Below are 21,939 nucleotides of genomic sequence, written 5' to 3' on the forward strand. Positions count from 1 at the left end.
TTGTTGATGGGGTTGAAAGACTGATGTGCATAGACTAAGGAAAGAGATCTCAGGTTGAAAGTGTCTGATGATCTGAAGGTGGCAAAGGTATGTAACAAAGCAGTGGCAAAGGCTTGAGGGCTGCATAGAGAGAGGCATAACTAGTTGGGAAAAGGTGATAATGCTCCTGTGCAGGTCAATGGTGAGGGCTCACCTGTACTGTGTGCAGTTCTGGATACTGTATCTCAAAAAGGATAGAAGCAGGATGGAAGTGGGCCAGAGAAAGGCAGGTCTGCACCCGAAAACTCATGAAATGAGCCTGAAGGACCTAAATATGTATAACCTGGAGATGAGAAGGGACAGAGGATAGGCGAGATACTATAGACTTTTAAATATCTGAAATGTATTTATTACGAATATTTGATATTCCACCTTTTGCAGGTTTTGTCTCAAAGCGAATTATACAAATTAGATTTAAACAGGTATAACATACTTAAATGTAGTTAACCCTCAGCGCCATTGTGTGGCATAAGGACCAACTGTGAGGAAAAGTAAAGCTGCAGACCTAGGGCTCCTAATATGAAGCTCTGAGGAGTAAAAGGGGTGGCAGATGCATGGAATGCCTTCCTAGATGGCAAAGACCTAGACCGGCAGTTACTATTTATAATTAATTACTTATACACAACAAACTTGCTGGGCAGATTGGATGGGTCACTTGGATCTTTTTCTACCGTCATTTACAATGTTATGAGACAGATATCTGAGCAAAAGCTGCAGCTCTGTAGGGGCCAGATATATTATGCATTTTTACCACAGGGAAACAGTAGAGGTAGGGACGCATATAGAAGACACCGTAACCCTGGTTAAATAGAGAGCCGGGAGTATGCTGTGACCGCAAGAGATCACGCTCCGACCAGTTACCGCGAGTACCAGCTAGGTTATAGCCAGAAAGAGACTTGCAACGCACAGCCCCGCCCACTGCACGCCTTGTCCTTATCGCTGCGAGTCGCAGGCTCGGAGCTAAGTAGGTTTATCGCTCGTGAGCTCCTGGCTTAGGTTTGGGGACGGGGCGCGTGCGGCGCTTGAGCCCGGTTTATCGAATTCGCGTGGCGCTTTGCTTTCGGCGCGCGGAACCCCGAGCGCCTCCTTCCGGTTTTAGCGCATTGTGGTAGTCGTAGTCTGTCTTTGGCCATTTGTGATCGGTGTCTGCTTGGCGGGCTGCACTGCTATTATGTCTGGACGTCTCGAGCAGGATGGGGAAGAAGAAGCTATTTGTTTTCAGCTTGTAGGAGACAAGATGTTAGTTCGGTCGGTTTGTCAGGGAGAGGGGGAAGTTTCCTTTTCACTGTACCGTTCGTCTTCCCTCTCCCACTTCCCTCCCATCAATAATCTTTTCATGCTTTTCCCCATCTTCTTTCTATTCTCCCACTCACAGGCCAATGCAATAAAGTGCATTCAGCTGAATACATAGTTTTACCCACACTATAACACATTTTATGCAGCTAAACATTACTCCCAAATCAGAAAAACATTTTACCTGCACAAAATGTGCGTTTAAAAATGTGCACTGAGCTCCACGCCCTTGCATTGAAAATCCCTGCAAATGAGGGCATTAATCACTACTTCCCAAAGCAGAGCGGTACACTGGCTCAGCATACATTTGCTTTAACTAGAAACTTTATTCATGGGGCTCCCTACACACAGAAGCCCCTATAGCAGAGCTTTCCAAAGTGTGTGTCGGGACACATTAGTGTGTCGCCTGTAGTGTGGAGGTGTGTCGCCCGGTCCACAGGGCCGGCGGAAGCAGGGAACTATAGCAGGAAGATCGGCGGGCAGTGGTGGAGCTTACATCACCACCGCCCGAAGAAAAGGGTCACGTTCACTCCTCCTCCTTCCTGCCTGTGCAGCCCTGGAAGAAAAACGTTGCCGGAGCCGCGTGGGCAGGAAGGAGGAGGAGCATCTGCTGCGTACAGAAGAGCAGCATTAATGGGCCGTTGCGGATCCCACGTCGCGACGGCCCGAAAAGAGGAGGAAACCCGATAGCAGGGCCGCTGCGGATCCCACGTCGCGGCAGCCCGAGAAGAGGAGGAAACCCGATAGCAGGGCCGCTGCAGATCCCATGTCACGGCCAGGGAAGATCAGGGCCTCTGAAGAGCTCATCCTTCGGCAACCCGTGCAGAGGGACAGCATGTGCCAGTGAGAGCCTGTGCTTGAGCAAGAGAGCATGTAGGAGTGAGAGAGCCTGTGTGTGTGAGAGTGAGACAGCATGTGCACGAGAGAGACAGTATGTATGTATGAGAGAGAGGCATGTGAGAGTGAGAGCTGTGGATGTGTGAGATTGCATGTGAGTGAGAGCCTGTGTGTGTGAGATAGCGTGTGAGAATGAGAACCTGATTGTGTGTTTGAGGGAAGACAGATGGAGAGAAAAGAAATAGAAAAAAAGACCCTGTAAAAGGAATTGGCAAAAAAACAAGAAAGGAAAGGTGGAAAAAAAAGCCTGTGACCAACCGATTAGAAAACTAAGATCAGACAGCAAAGGTAAAAAAAAAAAAATTACTTTTTAGTGATTGGCACATGTAATCTTTGGGAATGTGCAAGAGTAGCACTTTCTCTATGCCGATCTCACAATGTACGAGATCAGCATGGAGGAAGTGGAAGCCTGCAAATATTTATTATGAGATAGGTTGTGTTGTGAAACATTTTATTTATGTATATATTTAAGGAAACATACATAAATTGTTGAAATACATTTTGTTCGTTTAACCTTTAACTTCTGGTTTGCTGGTAGACTGAATTACTGTGTCACAAAATTATGTTTGTCTAAAAAGTGTGTCACCAACATGAAAAGTTTGGAAAGCTCTGCCCTATAGGTTAAGCCCCTCCCCACCTGTGTTAAAATGGCCGTTAAGCCTTTGCTGGCCTCACACTTTTAACTCTTGGTGCATTAGCTTACAGTATTGGAAATTTAAAAAAAATTTTGAGGAGTGCTATAATGTGCTGCTACTAGCCTAACTACGTTGTTGCTCTCTCATGCTTTCTTTACCTTATCAATTTCTGGCTAGTAACTGGCCACCACCAATTTACCAGCATCAATCCAACTGGTATTTGGGGCTTTGTGGGCTGTTGGCATCAACTTGGCTACTCATGGCCTGCTGCTTATGTTTTTGTTGTATGAATTCTTGTAATGATTGAAATACAATGTATGTATACTGTTACAGTGAAATCATAATATGATTTTTCAAGGAGGTAGCAAGCAGTTGCATGAGGGCTGGCACCCAACAGAAAGCCAACACTATAGAAAGAAAAACAAATCTTTTTAAAGTTTCATGGTTTAATACAGGAATCCTCGCAACAATTTGTGTGTGTGTGTGGTCTCAGAATATAGCCACCAGCTCGTTGTCAATTTTTTTCAGTGATACTCAACTTCAGATGACACATTCATAGTGGCCACCAGCAAATCTGGTGGCCACATTCAAGAAACACTAGTTTATTTCAGTTGTGCGTTTACAGTATAGAGTTATGGGGTATTGCCATCTTCAGGCAAGCATTCCAACATGGCCAGTGATGTGTGTCTAGGAGCGCCTTGCTAAATTTTTATGGAATTGAAGTTTCTATCATAGGCTGTATTAACAAATGCTGCTGTTTTTCTGATGAAGCTCTCCCAAAGCTCCAAAACCACCAAGGGAAAATTGAAGGTAACTCGGTCCGATTAGAAGGGATAGAGGAGAAGATAAAGATAACACTACTCAAAAATAAACTTCAGACATTGGAAAATGCCACCAGGGTTAGGAGTCTCCACATTATGAATCTTCCGAAGTTTGAATTGGTGACTCCTTTGAATTATCTCACTGAAGTTCTGCGTTTTCTTGTGGAAGATATGCTGCCTGTTCTTTAGACTTACTGTCTACCCCCTCCTATCATTTGGAAAAGAGGGAAGAAGGTGCTTATGATATCTGGTCACCCTTAGGTAGTCTGGACCTTTCCGCAGTTCTTACTGGCAGCCAGGAAGAGGAAATTTCAAGATCCACCTCTGTGGCTTCAGTTGTATTTGAGTCTGACAGAAATTGGATGCTGAGACTCGTCTTCATGTGTAAAAATTTGCTTTTTTTATTTATAGTTTAACATTTTAAATCATTAAACATGAAATAAAATTGGCGAATAAAATGATGAATCATAAAATGTTGCTTTTTATGGGCAAAAGATCCATGGTTTCCTAGATGCTTCCACAGACACACTGAGAAGAGACAGGAATTTTTTTGAATTTGCATTATCGGACTTGGTCAGTCAGTGCTGGTTTTTCCCCTGAAGTTCCTTTCTGAATGCATTGTGAAGTTGCAAGGAGTATGCTTTTCTGTTCTTTGAGTCTTTTAACCGGAGAAATTCTTGAAAGAACACTTGAATAGAATGGGGTGGTAGGAATTTTGATTTAGGATTTTGTCTGCTTTTTCTTGTTGTTAGTGTGTCTATTTTTTTTTTAGGTGTTTATAACTTGTAAATTTGTGTTTTCCCAACTAATTAGGAGTTCTTTGAGAGTCCAAAAATCCCAATTTCCTTTTTTTCTTTTTTTTATGCATTGGGAATGTTTAATTGGTTAAAACCTAAAATCAGAGGGTCTAGTTATTATGTATGTTTTAGTCTCATTCCCTCCCCTGCACACCAGGTTGGTGGACTGAGTGATGATGGGTGCTATTGGTATAGGTACTGATATGGTGCGTATTCTTCATTAATTTATTTCTGTCAGCACATATAGAAATGACGGCAGAAGACCAATCGGCCCATCCAGTCTGCCCAGCAAGCCCCACATATCTTTTGTAGCCAGTGTTTTGTTTGAAAATACATTATAAATAATTTTAACATTATTTTACAGAAAGAATGTCTTGCTCTAGATTGCCAGCTCATGAAAATGTTTGTTTTAGATTTTTGTTTTGAACTGATAGGTTTTCAGTAAAAGTCTTGCAGCCTAACATTTCTAGACATGTTTTAGTGTTGTTTTGTGTTCAGCTGAGTTTACCATGCTGAGATCCCCCTGGATGCACTGAAACGTACTGCCAGACTCCCACCCTCACAGCGCATGACTCCACGGCACTGGAAACGCAGAACTGTCACGCATGACCTTATTGTCATGAAATTATTTTTACAGGCATGGCTTTTTTTTTTTTTACTGATTACATTTAGTGACAGCAACTCTGTTCTCGCTGAGTGAATAAGAAATTGGCAGGATGTCACTAATGTGGCCAACTTTCAAGTTTCATCAAACTTTTACTCTTTCTCTGACACTGTACTTAATGTTTCTTTTTCAGGTCGCTGGTCATACTTCATTCCCATGTCATCAGAAGAAGTGACAGTGACCGTCCGACTTGTTCGTTCCTTTGAGCACCGCAACTTTAAGCCTGTGGTATATCATAATGTTAACCTGAGCCAAACAGTAAAAGAATTTATCTCACTTGTAAAGAATGGTACGCCCCGTTACTGATCTTTTTCAGTTTAATTTTTTCCTACTGATAAGCAGGCTGAATTAGCCATGATGTCTGGGATGTCCTCCTGGTGGCCCGAGGCAGGAACTCTCTCCAAAGATACAGAGCTGTGCTCTGTGCGCCTGCACAGCTGTTCCTGCGCAGTTATCGAGTTGCTCAGTTCTTGTTCTTCCTGAGCAGCTCACGGACGTGAATTTCTCTCTCTTGTGCTTTTCTCTTTTTTTTATTTTTTTTCTCTTCATCCTACACCTCAGTGTACCCCAAAAAGCACTTTTTTAAGTGCTACCCGTGACTTCCAAAGCCCCCCAGGCTTCAAGTACTGCCAGTATGGTAAAGTTATGTCCGTCACTGCTACCTGTGCCTCCGGAGGTCTTGACATACTCAAGGTTTATAGAAAAGGTGGGTTCCCTATTAAAAATAGAGACAAAAAAGCTACCCGTTCCAAGAGCGGAGGTACATGCTATTCTCAAGATCTTTGATATCCCGTCCGACTGACAGTTCTACTATCTCGTGTGGTCCTGGACGGCCTATTGGTCAATTCCTGGGAATCTCCTGCTCAGGGCCTACCATTTCTCGGAAAATAGATCTAAAATACAGAATGCGAAAATCTGCACATTACAGATTGGTAGAGCTGCCTCACATCAGTAGTGGTTGATCCACCATGAAGAACGTTTTGTACTCCAGTATTCCACCAAGGAGAGATAATAAATATCTGGACAACTTTGGTAAGAAGGTTTTCCAGGTGGCAATGCTAAACACCAGAATTCAACAACACCAATTTTATGTCACCCAATACTCGTATGACTGCCTACAGGTCGGGCCTGAAAACAAACGACAGGCTACAGAACCAGACCATAGCCAACTTGGCGGAAGGCCTATGGCGTCTCCTTCGTACAGTGTATGAAGCCTTCGATACATCAGCCAGGATGTCAGCAGTGGCTATAGCAGCCTGCAGGATCGCTTGCCTTCGAGCAAGTGCCATCCGAGAAGATGTCCATGAAAAACTGGCTGATCTCCCTTGCAAGGGAGATAATCTGGGGACAGGTTACGAGAGACTGTGTCCCAGTTGAAGGAACAAAGTGAGGTGGTCTCTTCTTTTATGACACAGATCCTCAAAGAGATTCCACCCGACCTATAGGAAATCTTACTACCAGTGACGTCAGTATAGAAAGTACAACCCCTACAGGGTACCCCCATACCAAACTCCAAGATAGCAGCCACAACAAGCACAAACAAGGGAACTGGCGAGAGCCCAGCAGCCACAAAAACAGCAGGGTAATCACCAAAAGCCTCAGAATTTTTGAAAGGTTTCAACTTCAGCCTTTGTTGGCTATAGAGGGCAGGATATCCTTCTTTTACCAGACCTGGTCCTCCATCACCTTGGATCTTTGGATTCTCATTGTGGTACAGAACGGGTATCAGCCGAACTTCTGAGTAACCCTACAACTCCCCGTCTTAATCTACATTCGCAAAACCGAAAGGGCTATGTTCTTCTTGTCCAGGAGGTTGTTGCTCCTCAAACAGCATGCGATCCAACTATCACCTCGGGGTTAACATAATCAGGGATTTTATTCCCAATATTTCCTCATCCCAAAAGGGGGGGGGACACCTTTGAGCCATTGTGGACCTTTGAACCCTCAACAAATTTATTTGGAAGGAGAAGTTCAAGATGACATCTCTCAAAACCATTCTACCACTCCTACAACCCAACGACTGTATGTGCTCTTTGGATCTCAAGGATGTGTACGCCCATATCTCCATGTGTTCATCTTCTTGGCGGTACCTTTGTTTTCAGGTGAACCACAATCACTATCAATACAAGGTGCTTCCGTTTCACCTATTATCAGCACCCTGAGTGTTCACAAAATGCCTAGCTGTAGCTGTGGCTCACCTACGCAAGAAAGGGATCAAGATATTCCCCTATCTGTATGACTGACCTTTAGTCTCCTCAAACTCCAAAATGCTCCAATCACACCTAAGACAGACTATAACTTGCTTAGAAAATTTGGGATTCATAATCAACTATGACATATCCAACCAAGTCCCTACCCATGTCCTTTAGTTCATTGGAGTGGTAATAAACACCAAGCTCTGCAAGGCTTTCCTTCCAATGGAAAGAATCCAAACCTTTCGCAAGCTGGCTCGCACCTTGAAAAATCAGTCACAGTCCTCAACACTTCAGGTACTTACTATTCTGGGTCATATGGCAGCTGCTATATATGTCGTACTGCACACCCGACTTCATATGCGCTGCCTACAGTGGGGACTCAAGGTGCAATGGTCTCAGCACGACCACCAGATGTTGTTTTGAGTTGTGATGACTCAGTCAATGATCTCAGACATAAACTGGTGGCTATCCCTTCGAGTTCTAGAAACAGGGGCACCATTTCGAACCCTGGAGCACCAGAATGCTATGACAACAGATGCATCCACAACAGGATGGGGAGCACTCGTGCTATATCTCAAAACACAGGGGATCCTGGTCTCCACAGGAAAGGAACCTCCAGATCAATCTGTTAGAGCTCAGGGATATGAGAAATGCAGTCCACACCTTCTCTCATCTCCTTATAGGAAAGAGGGTAATGATTTATATGGACAACCAAGTAGCCATGTTTTATATAAACAAGGAAGGAGGATCCATTTCCAGGATACTTTGCAAGGAAGTGGTGCTGATCGTGGAAGGGGCAATAAGCCACTCCATCCAATTGCAAGCGACATATCTCCCATATATCAGAAACATGGAGGCCGATAGACTCAGCAGAGTTTTTCACCCTCACGAGTGGACGTTGAACCAAGAGGTGGCGAACATTCTGTTCCAGAGGTGGGGGAACACCCTGCATGGAACTCTTTGCAACAGAAACTAACACAAAACTGTCAGAATTTTCTTCTCTCTACCAGAGCATGTGCAGGATCACCCAAGATGGAAGGAAAACCAGTTCTGCGCATACCTGCTGATTCCCCCTGATAGAGCGAATGATCCAAAATTGCATCACAGACATATCAGATCTCGTCCTCATTGCACCTGCATGGCCCAGACAACCGTGGTACACTTACCTCTTACAACTATCGATTCAACTACCAATTCCCTTGGGAAACAGGGAAGACTCCTTCATCCTCTACGCTCCTCTCAGCATCTGACAGCTTAGAGGTTGAAAGGATGGTCTTAAGTCACCTCCTCTCTGCTGACATCGAAGATATCCTAATATCTGCTAGGAAACCATCTACAAGAAAGAATTATGCTGGAAAATGGCTCAGGTATTCAAAATGGTATGCAACGGTTTCAATAAACCTGCTCACAAATTCCCCAGAGCAAATATTGTACTTAAATATCTACATGCGTTATATTCCTCTGGCCTAGCGATTGTCTTCCATTAGAGTGCATCTCAGTGATATAGCAGCATATCATCACTCCACACATGGAAAATCAATCTCTATGTACCTGCTGGTTTCTCGTTTGATGCAGGGTGCTATTAGACTCTGACCCCAGCTTAACAAACTGATGATTCCGTGGGATATAAACCTGGTGTTGAAAAAATTAATGCATCGACCGTTCGAGCCAATGCACTCTGCCGCCATGAAATATCTGACATGGAAGGTTTTGTTCCTGGTGGCTGTCACTTCAGCACGATGAGTGAGCAAGCTTCAGGCATTAGTTCACTATCCTCCTTATTTGCAGTTCTACCATGAGAGAGTCACCTTATGGACCCACCCATCCTTTCTCCCCAAGGTGATCTCAGCCTTTCACTTAAATCAAATGATCACCTTACCAACTTTCTTCCCAGAGCCACATGCGACGAACAGAGAGAGGATTCTTCATACCTTGGGCTGCAAAAGGGCCCAATACATGCAGAGAACTCAATCCCCAAAACTACATTCTCAACTCTGGCAAGCCTGGCGCATTTGAAAGAGACAATCTCTAAAAGGATGTTAGTGAACTGGTTATTCCAATGCATTCGTTTCTGCTATTCAGCTCATCGGGATCAACTTCCAGATGGTGTAAGAGCGCATTAGCTCAGAGCCACAGCGGCCTTTATAGCTCATCTTCAAGACGTACCAATTCTGGACATATGCAAAGCAGCATATGTGTCTGCATACATTCACAGCCCATTATTGCCTTCAACAACAGTTTAAGATCAGATGCAGCTATGGATGAGGCAATATTGCGTTATGCTACTCATACATAGAGCTGTCCACCAAAGAGAATGGGCTTTCTCACACAACACCTGTTAACCCATGACAGCAAGGGTCACCTCCACAGACATTACAGTTAGAGGTGTACTCTAGACATTTAGCTGGGGACTCCCAGACAGCATGGCTAATTCAGCCTTCTTATTGATGGGGGAAAAAAGCAAGTTTGCTTACTGTAAATGGTGTTTTCCGTAGATAGCAGGATTAATAAGCCATCCAATCCCACCCTCCTCCCTAGACATCTTTTCACTCACTTTACCTCTGGCTATATTTCTTCTTTGTTCGCTGCTCGTATATGCTTTCCTATCAACTGAGGAACTTGGTAATTGTGCGGGAACAGGCGCTCAGGTCTATCTTTGGAGAGAGTTCCTGCCTTGGGCCGCCGGGAGGATGTCCCGGATAGCATGGCTAATTCATCCTGCGATCTACGGAAAACACCGTTTTGCAGTATGCAAACTTGCTTTTATGTGATGACACATTGTATACCGTCTGGGCTTGCCTTGGTTAGCAGTATAGTAATAATGACAATTTCCGTGAGCTAGCAAACTGATTAGTTTTAGTGATGCGGTGCACAAATGTAGGGATGGGAAAGAGAGTGAAATTACAGAGCAGGAGTTCGGGAAGGGCTGTAGTGAGAACTGGAGAAGCATGAAGGTTTTAGTAGTAGTCCCTTTTGATAAACATTGACGGAGCTCTGATTTTTATTTTTTGGCTAAGATCAAACCTAAGGTTAGAGTTATGAGCTGAGGATGGTCTTTTGGTTGAGCTGGAGACCCTGTATAACCTGCTACCTGACTACTGGGAACATGAAACTGTTTTAGACCTTAGCCAAACATGGGGAATTAACCTTCTTTAAAAAAAAAAAAAAATCCTCATTGGGACAATCTAATATTCTGTGACCTGCTTTGGAGGGTGAAGAGGAGGGAGATTCTCCCACCACACTGTCTCTGGAAAGTTGTTTTGCTTATGAATCAAAGGAACCCTAAAACTCCAACTTGCTTTATTAACATGGTTCCATATACTTTCATTTGGAATACATTTTGAAATAAGTGTGCAAGCAGGATTGACATGGAGCACAGGGAACTCCATTCAGCAGCCTGTTTTGTATCATTAAAAATATTTGTGAGGTTGGATTTTCCTAAATAAATGTACCGGGGCATAAATCGGCAGTAAAAAAAAAACAAACCAAAAAAAAACCCCACTTTATTGCAAATCACTTAACTCAAGTTCTAGCATCTAGACATAAAATCCTGGGGTAGCAGCATATTATAGTTAGGGCTTCCAATTTTAGGTGTTTACAAATTGTAAATTTAAAGCTGAATTTTATGTTTAATCTGTTTATTGAACAGTAAAGCTCATTACCGTGCCTGAATACAGGTTCCTGAGCACCCAGGTCATATTCAAAAAGGAACAGCAAAGAGTATGCATGCAGATTCGTACCCATCCACCCCAAAATTGTGAACAAGTCGTAAATATGACAACCGGCTATAGACTAATAGGTGTTCAAGATCATACTCCGAGCATGAGAATGTAAATAGTCAATATATGGTAGCCCAATGTCCTCCTGTTTCCGTTTTTGTTGTGGGAAGGCTTCTTTTTCCAATCATCAATTCCCTTAGCATTAATTGATGTATGGTATTCCTCCAGAACACGATAGGTGGATCAGTTTCTTCTCTCCAGTAATGAAGAATAGCAGATCTAGCCAGTACGAAAACTTTGGAAATCCACCGCTTTTAAAGGTGAATTTTAAAAGCCAGCGACGCATGCATTCAATCTGGGGGTGCGCGAATGAGTCGGGCTCACGTGCGCTGAGCAGACTTTAAAAGCTGCTGAGACACGCGTGTATCTCTCGCAGCGTGCACGTCTTAAAAAGTTTTCAAAAAGGGTGTGTGAGTGGTCTGGGCGGCGCTGAGCATTTCAGGGCGTGCAACCTGAGATGTGCACGTAAATACTTATGTGTCCTGGTGCACACCGCGGTCCTCTGCTACTTAATTTTACTTCTGCTATAGATACCGTGTAAGTAAAAATTTCAAGAAAACTAGGCAGATCTGCGGGGTTTTAAGGGTCGGGGCTTAACTGGGATATGGGGGGGGGGGGGGGAGTGAAGGCTACCAAGCCAGAGGAGATTGGAGGACCTCTCTTAACTGGGCGAACTAGGGATGAACTGGTAAAACTGGAAATGGTGTTGACACATGCCCGATTTTACATGGTATAAGTGGGATTTGCGCGCATATGTGCGTGCCCATGTAAAATTTAGCCCATAAGTGCGCGTGGCGAGGCTATTTTATAACATGCGCATGTATGTTATAAAATAGCCGCATACCTGGGCACGGGCCGATTATGTGTTAAATATGCGCAGCCTTGGCTTGGAAGTTAGTGTCCCCGATGTTTATTTTCCGACTAATTATAGAGGCTCTTTAGGGGTACCAAAAATCGGTGTTTTGAGGTTCAATCAAATCCATACATTTCTGCAGCTGAAGAGGCGTTAGCATGGAAAAGGCACAAAAACGAAGCGAGGATCCAGGGTAGGCAAAGAAGGGGTGAGAGAATACTAGGGGAAGTGGTGGTTTTCTGGAGTTTATCTAATACTTTTTTTTTTTTTTATTAACCTTGGGGTGTTTTATCAGTATTTATCAGTTTAAAACATAAAATCAGAAGGCCTAATTATAGTGCAGCTAAAATTAAAATCCTTACCTAAGAAGGATAAAATTGCCAGGTTTATTAGGGACAAAATATATCCATAGCTAGAGGTTTTCTTGTTGAGTACATATTTAATTGGTAGCTTGCTGCATATTTATATAAGATGATGGATTGTCTATTAATTTGACCTAGATTGTCAGTATCTGGAAAGCAATGTCTGCAGATAGCCTAACTGAATCACTGTAGGATAGACCCAGTAAATACTTTGACTCTTTTTATGCATAATTGAATTGACTATCCAACCTGATTGACCATAATTTTTGCTTTGTTGAAATGCTTCCCAGAGGAGCTGGAGCACTGTTCTTTTTAAAAAGGATATGGGCCAAGAATCTTCTGCCCTTTCCCTGATAGTGCTGTAGCCTCCTGCTAGTCCCATGCTTACTGATATACCTAGCAGTGGGATAGAAGAGAAACCACTGGTGGAATGAGTAAGAACAGCAAGTTGCAATAAAATACAAGTTTGAAAAGTGCATGCTACAAGCATTGGGGTGGGTTTTCAAAAGGTTACGCGCGCCGGGTCTATTTTAAAAAGGCCTGGCGACGTGCGTAAAGCCCCGGGACGAGTGCAAATCCTGAGGCTTTACTAAAGGTGCGGGGGCGGGGCCAGAGGCATCTGACACAGCCGCTGTGTTGAAGGATCACGTGCCGGCAGACTGCTGATGCATGCAAGCGCCTGCCCAGAGGCAGGCGCAAACGTAAGGTAACAATTTTGGGGGAGGGGTTAGAGTAGGGCCGGGGAGGGAAAGGTTAGGGGAAGGGATGGGAAGGTTAGGTTAGGGGGGAGGGAACGGGGGAAGGCAGTGCTGCTCGGCGCGCGCAAAGGTGCACAATTGTGCACCCCTTTGCGCATGCCGACCCCTGATTTTATAACTTGTGCGTGCAAGTTATAAAATTGGGTGTACATGTTTGCATGCCAGGTAGTGGGCGCACTCCTTTTAAAATCTACCCCATTGTGTTTTACTTCACTTACCTGTCTGGCCACTGCTCTAGAAGCTCAGTGATGTTGAGAAATTTGAAGAAGCAATGGCACCAAAACTCCTACTGTTTTCCGCCTCTCTGAAGACAGCAGGGAGAGTGGTGTCGCTATTTGGCAGCAGCCAGCAGTGGTGGGAGCAACGGCAGGGACTCCCACTGCCGTTTGTACTCCAGTCCTGACTTTTCTGACGGGTGTGCATGGTTGTGCATTTCTACACATGCATGAATATGGATGGGCAAATGGAGAGATGCATCCTCCTCAATAGGTGCTCTTGCTACAGCAAAATGTGCCTAATAAAATATATTTTATAATGCAGGCTGCTTGCTTGGTTTCCCCTTCATATTTACAACTTGCAGAAGCCTCTGTATTGTATAAGCTAGCAGGAGAGGAGTATCCTGCTAGAATTTGCTATTCCCCCTTAATCTTAGCACTGCATATACAGGGATGTATTACTGCTTAGCCAACTTTTGGTTGACTACCCTGAATTTAAAAAAATTCTGTTCATTAAAGATATAAAACTGTAAACAAAATCCATAGTGTGTTTTGACCTTGATGTTCATATGCTTTCTTTTATAGATATACCTTTGAGAACAGGACTACCCCCACCATTTAAAAAATATCTTTTCGGTATGTTTTTTTGCTATCTCCATTCTTTGTTGCTAGCATATGGTTCTGTGTTGCTGCCAAACTCCCAAGACTTTATTCAGAAAAAACACTGCCCCAGAAGAGCTCAATTAACATTGACTTGGTAATTTAATAATTTGAATGTGACCTGATTTGGATATCTTATCACAGAAATGATAATTGTTGAAATTTAATAATTCATGGATTTTTATTTGTGTTTTTTTATTATGATTTTTGTAATTTTTAAAGAAATTTTAATTTTTTGATTTATATCTTTGTACACCGTTTTGATTAAACTTTGTTTGTAAAGGCGGTATAGAAACATTTTTAAATAAATAAATGTAATTCCCTGAAAATTTCCCAGATCTCACCTTGGATGAGAAAATCTCTTCCTGAAATAAAATCTTGAAGGAAGCCTATGATTCTGTGGTCTCTCCAATTTTTCATTCCCATAGGACAAAGGGAGATTTGCCTGATTTCATTCAGGATTAAGATTATTTAAATGCCAGATGCAGCAAACTAAACGTACATGGCAAAGATTCAGAACTTTTCAGTTCCGAGGCTCGGTTATGAGCAGCACTTAAATTCTATCTTTTCAATATCAAAGAGGCTAAGAGAATATTTTAATAAATTAAGAAACTTACTGCGCTGAGAATGGGCCGCACCTCCTATTTAAGTTGGTGTCCGGTATGCTAATTCTCCATCAGCCATACCCACCGTTTGCCCTTACAGCTGAGGGCTTTGCTATTGCTTTTCAAGGCAAAATTCAGCTTATGCAATCTTATTTCCAGTCAGTGCCTACTTCTGTTTCTTTGACCTCTTGTTCTTACTCCGCCAGCAGCTGGTACTAAGGTCACAACTTGTCTCGCTTTAACACCGCCTGATGATGAGAATAATGTCACAACTAGTAAATTTGAAAGTGGCTAGCCTTCAGCTCATTTTAAAGCAAATGACGCTCTCTTCTGCCTCTTAAATATTTCAAGAGTCCTGACTTGAGCCTGCTTCAGTATTTGGCTGATGGCACTAACTAATTTAGATGAAAACTTTAAAACCAGTGCACGGGCGCTCATGAGTGTGCATATGTGGGTGCAAGTGCACATGAGCTAGAATTTTTGTATAGTCTGCGCAGATGTATGCGCATTTTGTAAAACGCACCCCAACGCGCATATGTGTGTTCCTAATTTTAAGCATTATACAAGTGTATTCACATGTTTTTTTTTATGCGTGCAAGTGAGGTCATTTTTTTAACTTGCTCGCGTGCAGAATACAATCAGTTTTACAAATTAGTCTGCCAGTTTGCCCAGTCAATTTCTAGGTCATCAACCCCCCCTCCCACTTCCCCAGTTATTCAGCCTGCACGCCCCACACTTTACCCAGACCCTTCGTCCAGTCAGTTATTTTATTTATTTTAAATCTTTTCTATACCGTCGTTAAGATGGGTACCGTCACAACTGTTTACAATAAGGCACATAAAATTTATGATACTAAAATCTGTCAGTTTACACAGGTGCCATATGGTTCGGTAACATAGTTTGTAATCAGTATTAATTGTTAAATGTGATAAATCATGTCCAGGTCTCTATCAGTTTAGAGTACAAAACTAGCTTTATAATTGTAACTTATCCTTTAGTGATGAACTATCAATTAAAAACTACACACTTAGAGGTAGATCTTCAAAAGATATGCGAGCGCGTACTTTTGTTCACGCAGCAGGCGCGAACAAAAGTACGCTGGATTTTATAAGATACGCGTGTAGCCGCGTATCTTATAAAATCCGGGGTCGGCGCGCGCAAGGGGGTGCACATTTGTGCAACCTGCGCGCGCCGAGCCCAGCGCGTGCTGCCTGTTCCCTCCGAGGCCGCTCCGATTTTGGAGCGGCCTCGGAGGGAACTTTCCTTAGCCCTCCCCCCACCTTCCCCCCCGGCCCTATCTAAACCCCCCCTTAACTTTGCGCGCGTCGGCCGGCAGCTCCGCTCCGTGGTCCGGTCCCGGGGGCTGTTCCGGAGGCCGCGGCCATGCCCACGTTGCCGCCCCCGAAATGCCGCGCCCCGCCCCTAAATGCCGCATCATCCTGCCACGCCCCCCGCCACGTCCCCGACAGGAAGCGCAGGGGTTTTAAAATCCGCCCCTTAGTGATTACTGCAGTGTGTGTGGGTGTTCAGTTGTTCGTACCTTGCACTTCCCTGGTTTCTATTCTCCCTTCTCTTTTTGAAAAGCTTGTTTAAAGAGCCAGGTTTTTAAACTTTTTCTAAAGGTTTTGTTTTCTCTTTGTAACCTTAACTCCAAGGGCATGGAGTTCCATAGTATGGGTCCTGCCAAGGATAGCGCCCTTTCTCTTACTTGTGTTAGTCTTGCTGTTTTGACTGGAATAGTTAGGAGTGCTTTGTTGGCTGATCTTAGGTTTCTGTTAGGGACGTGTACGCGAAGGGCTGTGTTCAGCCAGTCTGCTTTTTCGTTATGTATTAATTTATGTATGGTGCATAGTATTTTGTACTGTATTCTTTGTTCAATGGGAAGCCAGTGTTTCGGTGATGTGGTCTCTCTTACTTTTGCCGATCAAAATTCTTGCAGCTGTGTTTTGCAAAATTTGTAGTGGTCTTAGTGAGGTGTATGGTAGACCCAGTAGAAGGGCGTTACAATAATCAGTGCTTGCAAATATCAACGCTTGTAGTACTGATCGAAAGTTGGCAGTTGTTAGAAGTGGTTTAAGTCTTCTGAGAACCATGAGTTTAACGTATCCTTACTTTACTTTTAAAGATATATGTTGTTTTAAGCTTAGTTCTGTGTCAATAATTACTCCTAGGTTCCGTACTTTCTCTGCTAATATTATTTGTTGGTTGTTATTGAGTGTGATTGGGCTCTGTGTGATCTCCATATTTTTTCGTTCTAAATGTAGGAATTCTGTCTCTCTATATTAATTACTAATTCCATTTTGTTTAGTAGCTGTTTGATGATATTTAGATACGTTAGCTATGTTTAATGTTTTCTCAGTTGTGTCGTCAATGGGTAATATTAATTGAATGTCGTCAGCGTATATATAGTGTGTGATGCCCAGACTAGCTAGTAGGTGGCATAATGGTAACAGGTATATGTTGAAAAGTGTAGCAGATAGGGCGGATCCTTGTGGTATTCCTGTTTGAAGGTTAATTTTTTCTGACATTGCGTCTTTGATTTGTACTTGGAAATATCTGTTACTTAGATATGATCTAAACCATTTGATAGTTATGTTACTTAATCCTATTTCTTCTAGTCTATTTAAAAGTATGTATTTATTTATTTTTATATACCGACATTCTTCGGAACATCATGCCGGTTTACATTGTAACAAAAATAACAAGAGAGTGAAATACAATAAACAGGGATGGGGAAGGGGGAGCAGCAATGAAAGAGGAGGACAGCAGTAGGAATGATAGGGAAAGAGAGAAATTTGATAGGAACATTTGAAGAAAATAAATTAACAATAGACACTATGTACAGGTGGGCTGGTAGGTACCAGACCAGTGATGGCAGTGACAGGGAGGGGGGTGGAGAATGGTAGGGTAGGCTTAAAGGAGGGCGAGGGGAAACTTATAACAGAATTTAGGCGTCATTGCTTAGGGGGGAGAAACACTATATTTTGGAGTCTTTGCTTGGGGTGAGGAATAGGGGAGAGAAAGAGAGGCAAAAAGGAGGAGAGAGGAAAGGGTGGGCTGTGGGGTTAGAGTGCAAGCTAAGTTTGGTCAACGTCTGGGTAAGCTAATGTAAAGAGCCAGGTTTTGAGCCCTTTTTAAAATTTAGACAGGTTAGGTTCTAGACCAGACCTGGGCAAGGGGCGGCCCGCGGGCTGAATCCGGCCCGCCCCCTGCTGAGAGCAGACGGGGAATGAGGCACTGCTGCCTTCCCTTGCAGAGGGAAGGCAGCAGTTCATTCTCCGCTCCCTCGCTCCCCGATTGGCCGGCCAATCGGGGAGCGAGGGAGCGGAGAATGAACTGGTTTTTTTTTTTACAGCGTCCGGGGGGGGGGGGGGGGGGGAGGAGGGAGTGACTCGAGCGAAGGCACGCTGTCTGATTGGCCGGTGCTGGGCAAGCCTTGCCCAGCACCGGCCAATCGGGCAGCGTGCCTTCGCTCGAGTTTCTTTCCTACATATGTCACGGAGTTTTTTGCCGGTCCGCGGCGTGCGCTCCCGGACTCTCCCGCTGCCGTTGCCGCTGGGCTGTCAGCACGTTCAAGCCCAGTGGAAACGGCAGCGGTGTTGGAAGAAGCTATGGCACCCGCGGCTGGGCCTTTTCTTCTTCCCGCGCCTGCCCCCCCCTCCCGTGACCCGAAACAGGAAGTGATACAGGGAGCGGTGCGTGGGAAGGAGAAAGAGCCGTGCTGCGTCGGCTGCAGCATCGGCCCCCGAGCAATTGAACCAGCCGGCAATCGAGAAAGGAGTCAGCAGCATGAGCCCCCGCAGGCCAAGAAAGAAGAATCCCTTCGGCCGCGGGAGGCTCATGCTGCTGACTCCTTTCTCGATTGCCGGTTGGTTCAATTGCTCGGGGACCGATGCTGCAGCCGACGCGGCACGGCTCTTTCTCCTTCCCGCGCACCGCTCCGTGTATCACTTCCTGTTTCGGGTCACGGGAGGGGGCAGGCGCGGGAAGAAGAAAAGGCCAGCCGCGGGTGCCACAGCTTCTTCCAACACTGCTGCCGTTCCCACTGGGCTTGAACGTGCTGACAGCCCAGCGGCAACGGCAGCGAGAGAGACCGGAAGCGCGCGCCGCGGACCGGCAAAAAACTCCGTGACATATGTAGGGGGAAGAGGAAGTGAGTAAGAGAGAGTGAGAAGCAGCCAGCCAGCCTGTGTGTGATTGAGTGGTCAGAGAGCTGATGTGTGTGTGTATGTGAGAGACAATGAAAGTGATTGCTCAGGGAGATGACTGATGTGTATGTGAGAGTGTGAGGCATTAGTCAGGGAGGTGACTGATGTGTGTGTGTGTGAGAGAAAAAGCATGGAAGTGAGAAGTCTGGGTATGTGGGAAAGCATGAGCATAAGAAGCCTGGAGTTGTGGGAGTGAGAAACCTGGGTGAGTGTGCATGCATGAGAGAGAGAGACTGCTTGGTAAGGTGACTGTGTGTGTGAGAGAAAAAGACTGGTGTGTGTGAATGTGAGAGAATGTGATTCAGGGAATGAGAAGCCTGTGCACGTGGAGAGTGAGCATGGAAATGAGAGAGACTGGTGTGTGTGTAACAGAGAGAAAGTGATTATGGGAATGAGAAGCCTGTGCATGTGAAGAGAGTGAGCATGAGAGTGAGAAACCTGGGTGTGTGTGAGACACAGCATGGGAGGGAGAAGCCTGTATATCTGAAAGAGAACTTGGGAGTGGGAAGCCTGTGTGTGTGTGTATGCATGAGTGAAATCAGGTGACTGGTGTATCTGTGTGTGTGTGTGTGTGTGAGAGAGAGAGAGAAAAAGTGATTATGGGAATGAGAAGCCTGTGCATGTGAAGAGTGAGCATGGGAGTGAGAAACCCGGGTGTGTGTGAGACACATCATGGGAGGGAGAAGCCGGTATATCTGAAAGAGAACATGGGAGTGAGAGACTGGTGTGTGTGTGTGTGTGAGAGAGAGAAAGAAAGTGATTTTGGGAATGAGAAGCCTGTGCATGTGGAGAGAACAAGCATGGGAGTGAGAGACTGGTGAGTGAGTGTGTGTGTGTGTGAGAGAGAGAGACAGAGAAAGTGATTATGAGAGTGAGAAGACCATATATGCAAGTAGAACACGGGAGTGGGAAGCCTGTGTGTGTGTGTGTGTGTGTGTGTGTGTGTACGGCATGAGAGAAACTGTTCAGGAAGGTGACTGGTGTGTGTGTGCCAAAGACTGTTTGGGAGATGATTGGTGTGTGAGAGACAGAAACTGGTCATGGGGGCATGACTGGTATGGTGTGTGTGTGAGAGACATGGGCACTAAGGAAGAGGACCATAAGTATAGAGCTTAGCTTCTACTGCTGCTTCTGGTGTGTGCCATGGCCTGCAGGGAAGGGGAGTAGGAGAGCTGCTGGAGGGGGTAAGTAAAGGTGGATTTAAGTTTATTTTTCTTGACTGCCATTTTAATTGTGTGATGTCTGCTTTTTTGAAATATTTTATTGGTGTTTGGAGAATGTTTAATAGTTTTTATGAGTTTTTAATTGTTGGATGTTATTCTGTTCATAGCTGTTTAGAAACATTTATTCTGCTTATTAGTATAGTTTTACAATTATTTCTGTTTGGGGATCTATAGCTGCTTGTTAGTTCTGTTTTCCTAATAAGAGGTGTATTGGTGTTTAGGGTCTGATGTAATATTTGTAGTGTTGCCTTTTCATAGATAGGGTTGCTCCTGTTTGAGTGTATTCCATAATACAGGTGTAACTGTGTGCAGATTAGTTTATGTGCATTACTACAGATCCTGGGAGTATGTTAGGTCGGTTCTGTGTCTGTTACCGAGATGAGATATTTTGCTAGCATGTAAGCGTTTGTATCGGTCTTATTTGTTGTGTTTTCTCAGAGGACATACATTGGTGGTAAACTGCTTTCTTTTCATAAGTAGGGCTATTGAGAACTGAGTTAATTATATTAGTCCGGCCCTCTAAAACCATCCCAATTTCTCATGCGGCCCCATGGGAAAATTAATTGCCCACCCCTGTTCTAGACGGAGGGCCATGGGCAGGGTGTTCCATAGGGAAGGGCCGGCAATAGAGAAAGCCCTTTCTCTGTTTGAGGTGTGGTGAGCAGTTTTTAGGGAGGGGGTGTATAGGGTACCAGCAAGGTTGGATCTGGAGGGGCGGGTAGATGATTGGAAAAGAGGTGCATTCTCGAACCAAGTATGTCGTGATTTACAATTTCAAAGGCCGCTGACAGGTCTAGCATCACTAGAATGTAATGTTTACCACTATCGAACCCCCTCATGATGTTATCTGTCAGCGCAAGCAGTAGTGTCTCTGTGCTATAGTGTTTTCGAAAGCCATGTTGTGAAGGATACAGGATGTTATTGCTATCAAAGTGTTCTGCTAGTTGCTTTTGTATGTTTTTTTTCTATTTTGCAATTAAGGGTAGGTTTGATACTGGTCTGTAATTGCTCAGGTTAAGTGGGTCGCTGTTTATCTTCTTTAAAATTGGTTTTACGATTGTTCCTTTTAGCACGTCTGGCATGGATCCTTCCTCTAAGGATAGATTAACGATCTTTGCCAATGTCGGGAATACAGTGTTGGCTACTTTTTTTTTTGTCTACGGTTGTTATTGTGTCATATGCATGTGGGGCGGGATTTAGTTTTTTAGTATAGATTCAATTTCCAGTTCCGATACCTCCATTGAATGTCGACCATTGCATAACATCTCTTTTTTTCATTTTAATTTCTTGTTTCGTTATATTTGGAATTTTTGTTTTTAGGTTCTTAATCTTGTCATTGAAAAACGTAGCTATTTCATTGCATCTCTTTCCTGGAAGGTTTTGTGGAGCTTCAGATTTGTCATTAGTGAGATTTCTTACTATGGTAAATAATGTTCTTGGGTTGTTTGCATATTTCTCTATTTTAGAGCTATAGAACTGCTTCTTTGTATTGAGGATTACTTGTTTATAGTATGCTAGGTGTTTTCTGTATTTACCGATAGTTAGATTTTCGGTTGTTTTATTTTTTCCTTAGATTTCTCTTGACTTCCTTTATCTTTTCATTATACCATGGGTTTGTTTGTTTGGGATCCCTGATATTAATACATTTGATTGGGTGTATCTCCTCAGCTAGATTTCTGGTTGTTTGCATCCATGCTGTGGTAGCGGAGCAGCAGTTGGTGTAGTCTAATTTTGTTAGCTTTTCTTCTAACTTGTCTTTCAGGTTTTCTAAGTTATAAGGTGGGCGACATTTAAATGTAATGGGTTCTTTTTTTCCTTGTGTTTGGGGTTCAGTGTATTTAATCGAGGATTGTATGAGTAAGTGATCTGACCAGGGGACGGGTGTGTAGTCTGTTTTAATGTGCTCTAAGTAACTGTGGTTAATGAATGATATAT

The 21,939-nt window shown here is 43.9% G+C and overlaps 1 protein-coding gene across 7 annotated transcripts in view; it reads left to right on the forward strand.

The window, feature by feature from the left end:
• The window catches only part of LOC115093501 (UPF0538 protein C2orf76 homolog), a 90,047-nt gene that overhangs the window by 46,726 nt on the left and 21,382 nt on the right, over positions 1-21,939 (forward strand). For 2 of the 7 annotated variants that reach the window (XM_029605319.1, XM_029605325.1), the window contains exons 2-3: positions 5,280-5,435; positions 13,894-13,944. In XM_029605319.1, the coding sequence (XP_029461179.1) occupies positions 5,303-5,435; positions 13,894-13,944 (184 nt within the window). In that variant the 5' untranslated portion in view covers positions 5,280-5,302. Of the gene's footprint in view, positions 1-68; positions 88-901; positions 1,004-1,050; positions 1,288-3,793; positions 4,070-5,279; positions 5,436-13,893; positions 13,945-21,939 lie in introns of those variants that run through there. The other 5 variants (XM_029605326.1, XM_029605322.1, XM_029605324.1 and 2 more) reach the window with 5 other exon arrangements.

Source organism: Rhinatrema bivittatum, chromosome 6 (assembly GCF_901001135.1).
Source record: "Rhinatrema bivittatum chromosome 6, aRhiBiv1.1, whole genome shotgun sequence".
Taxonomy (NCBI): domain Eukaryota; kingdom Metazoa; phylum Chordata; class Amphibia; order Gymnophiona; family Rhinatrematidae; genus Rhinatrema; species Rhinatrema bivittatum.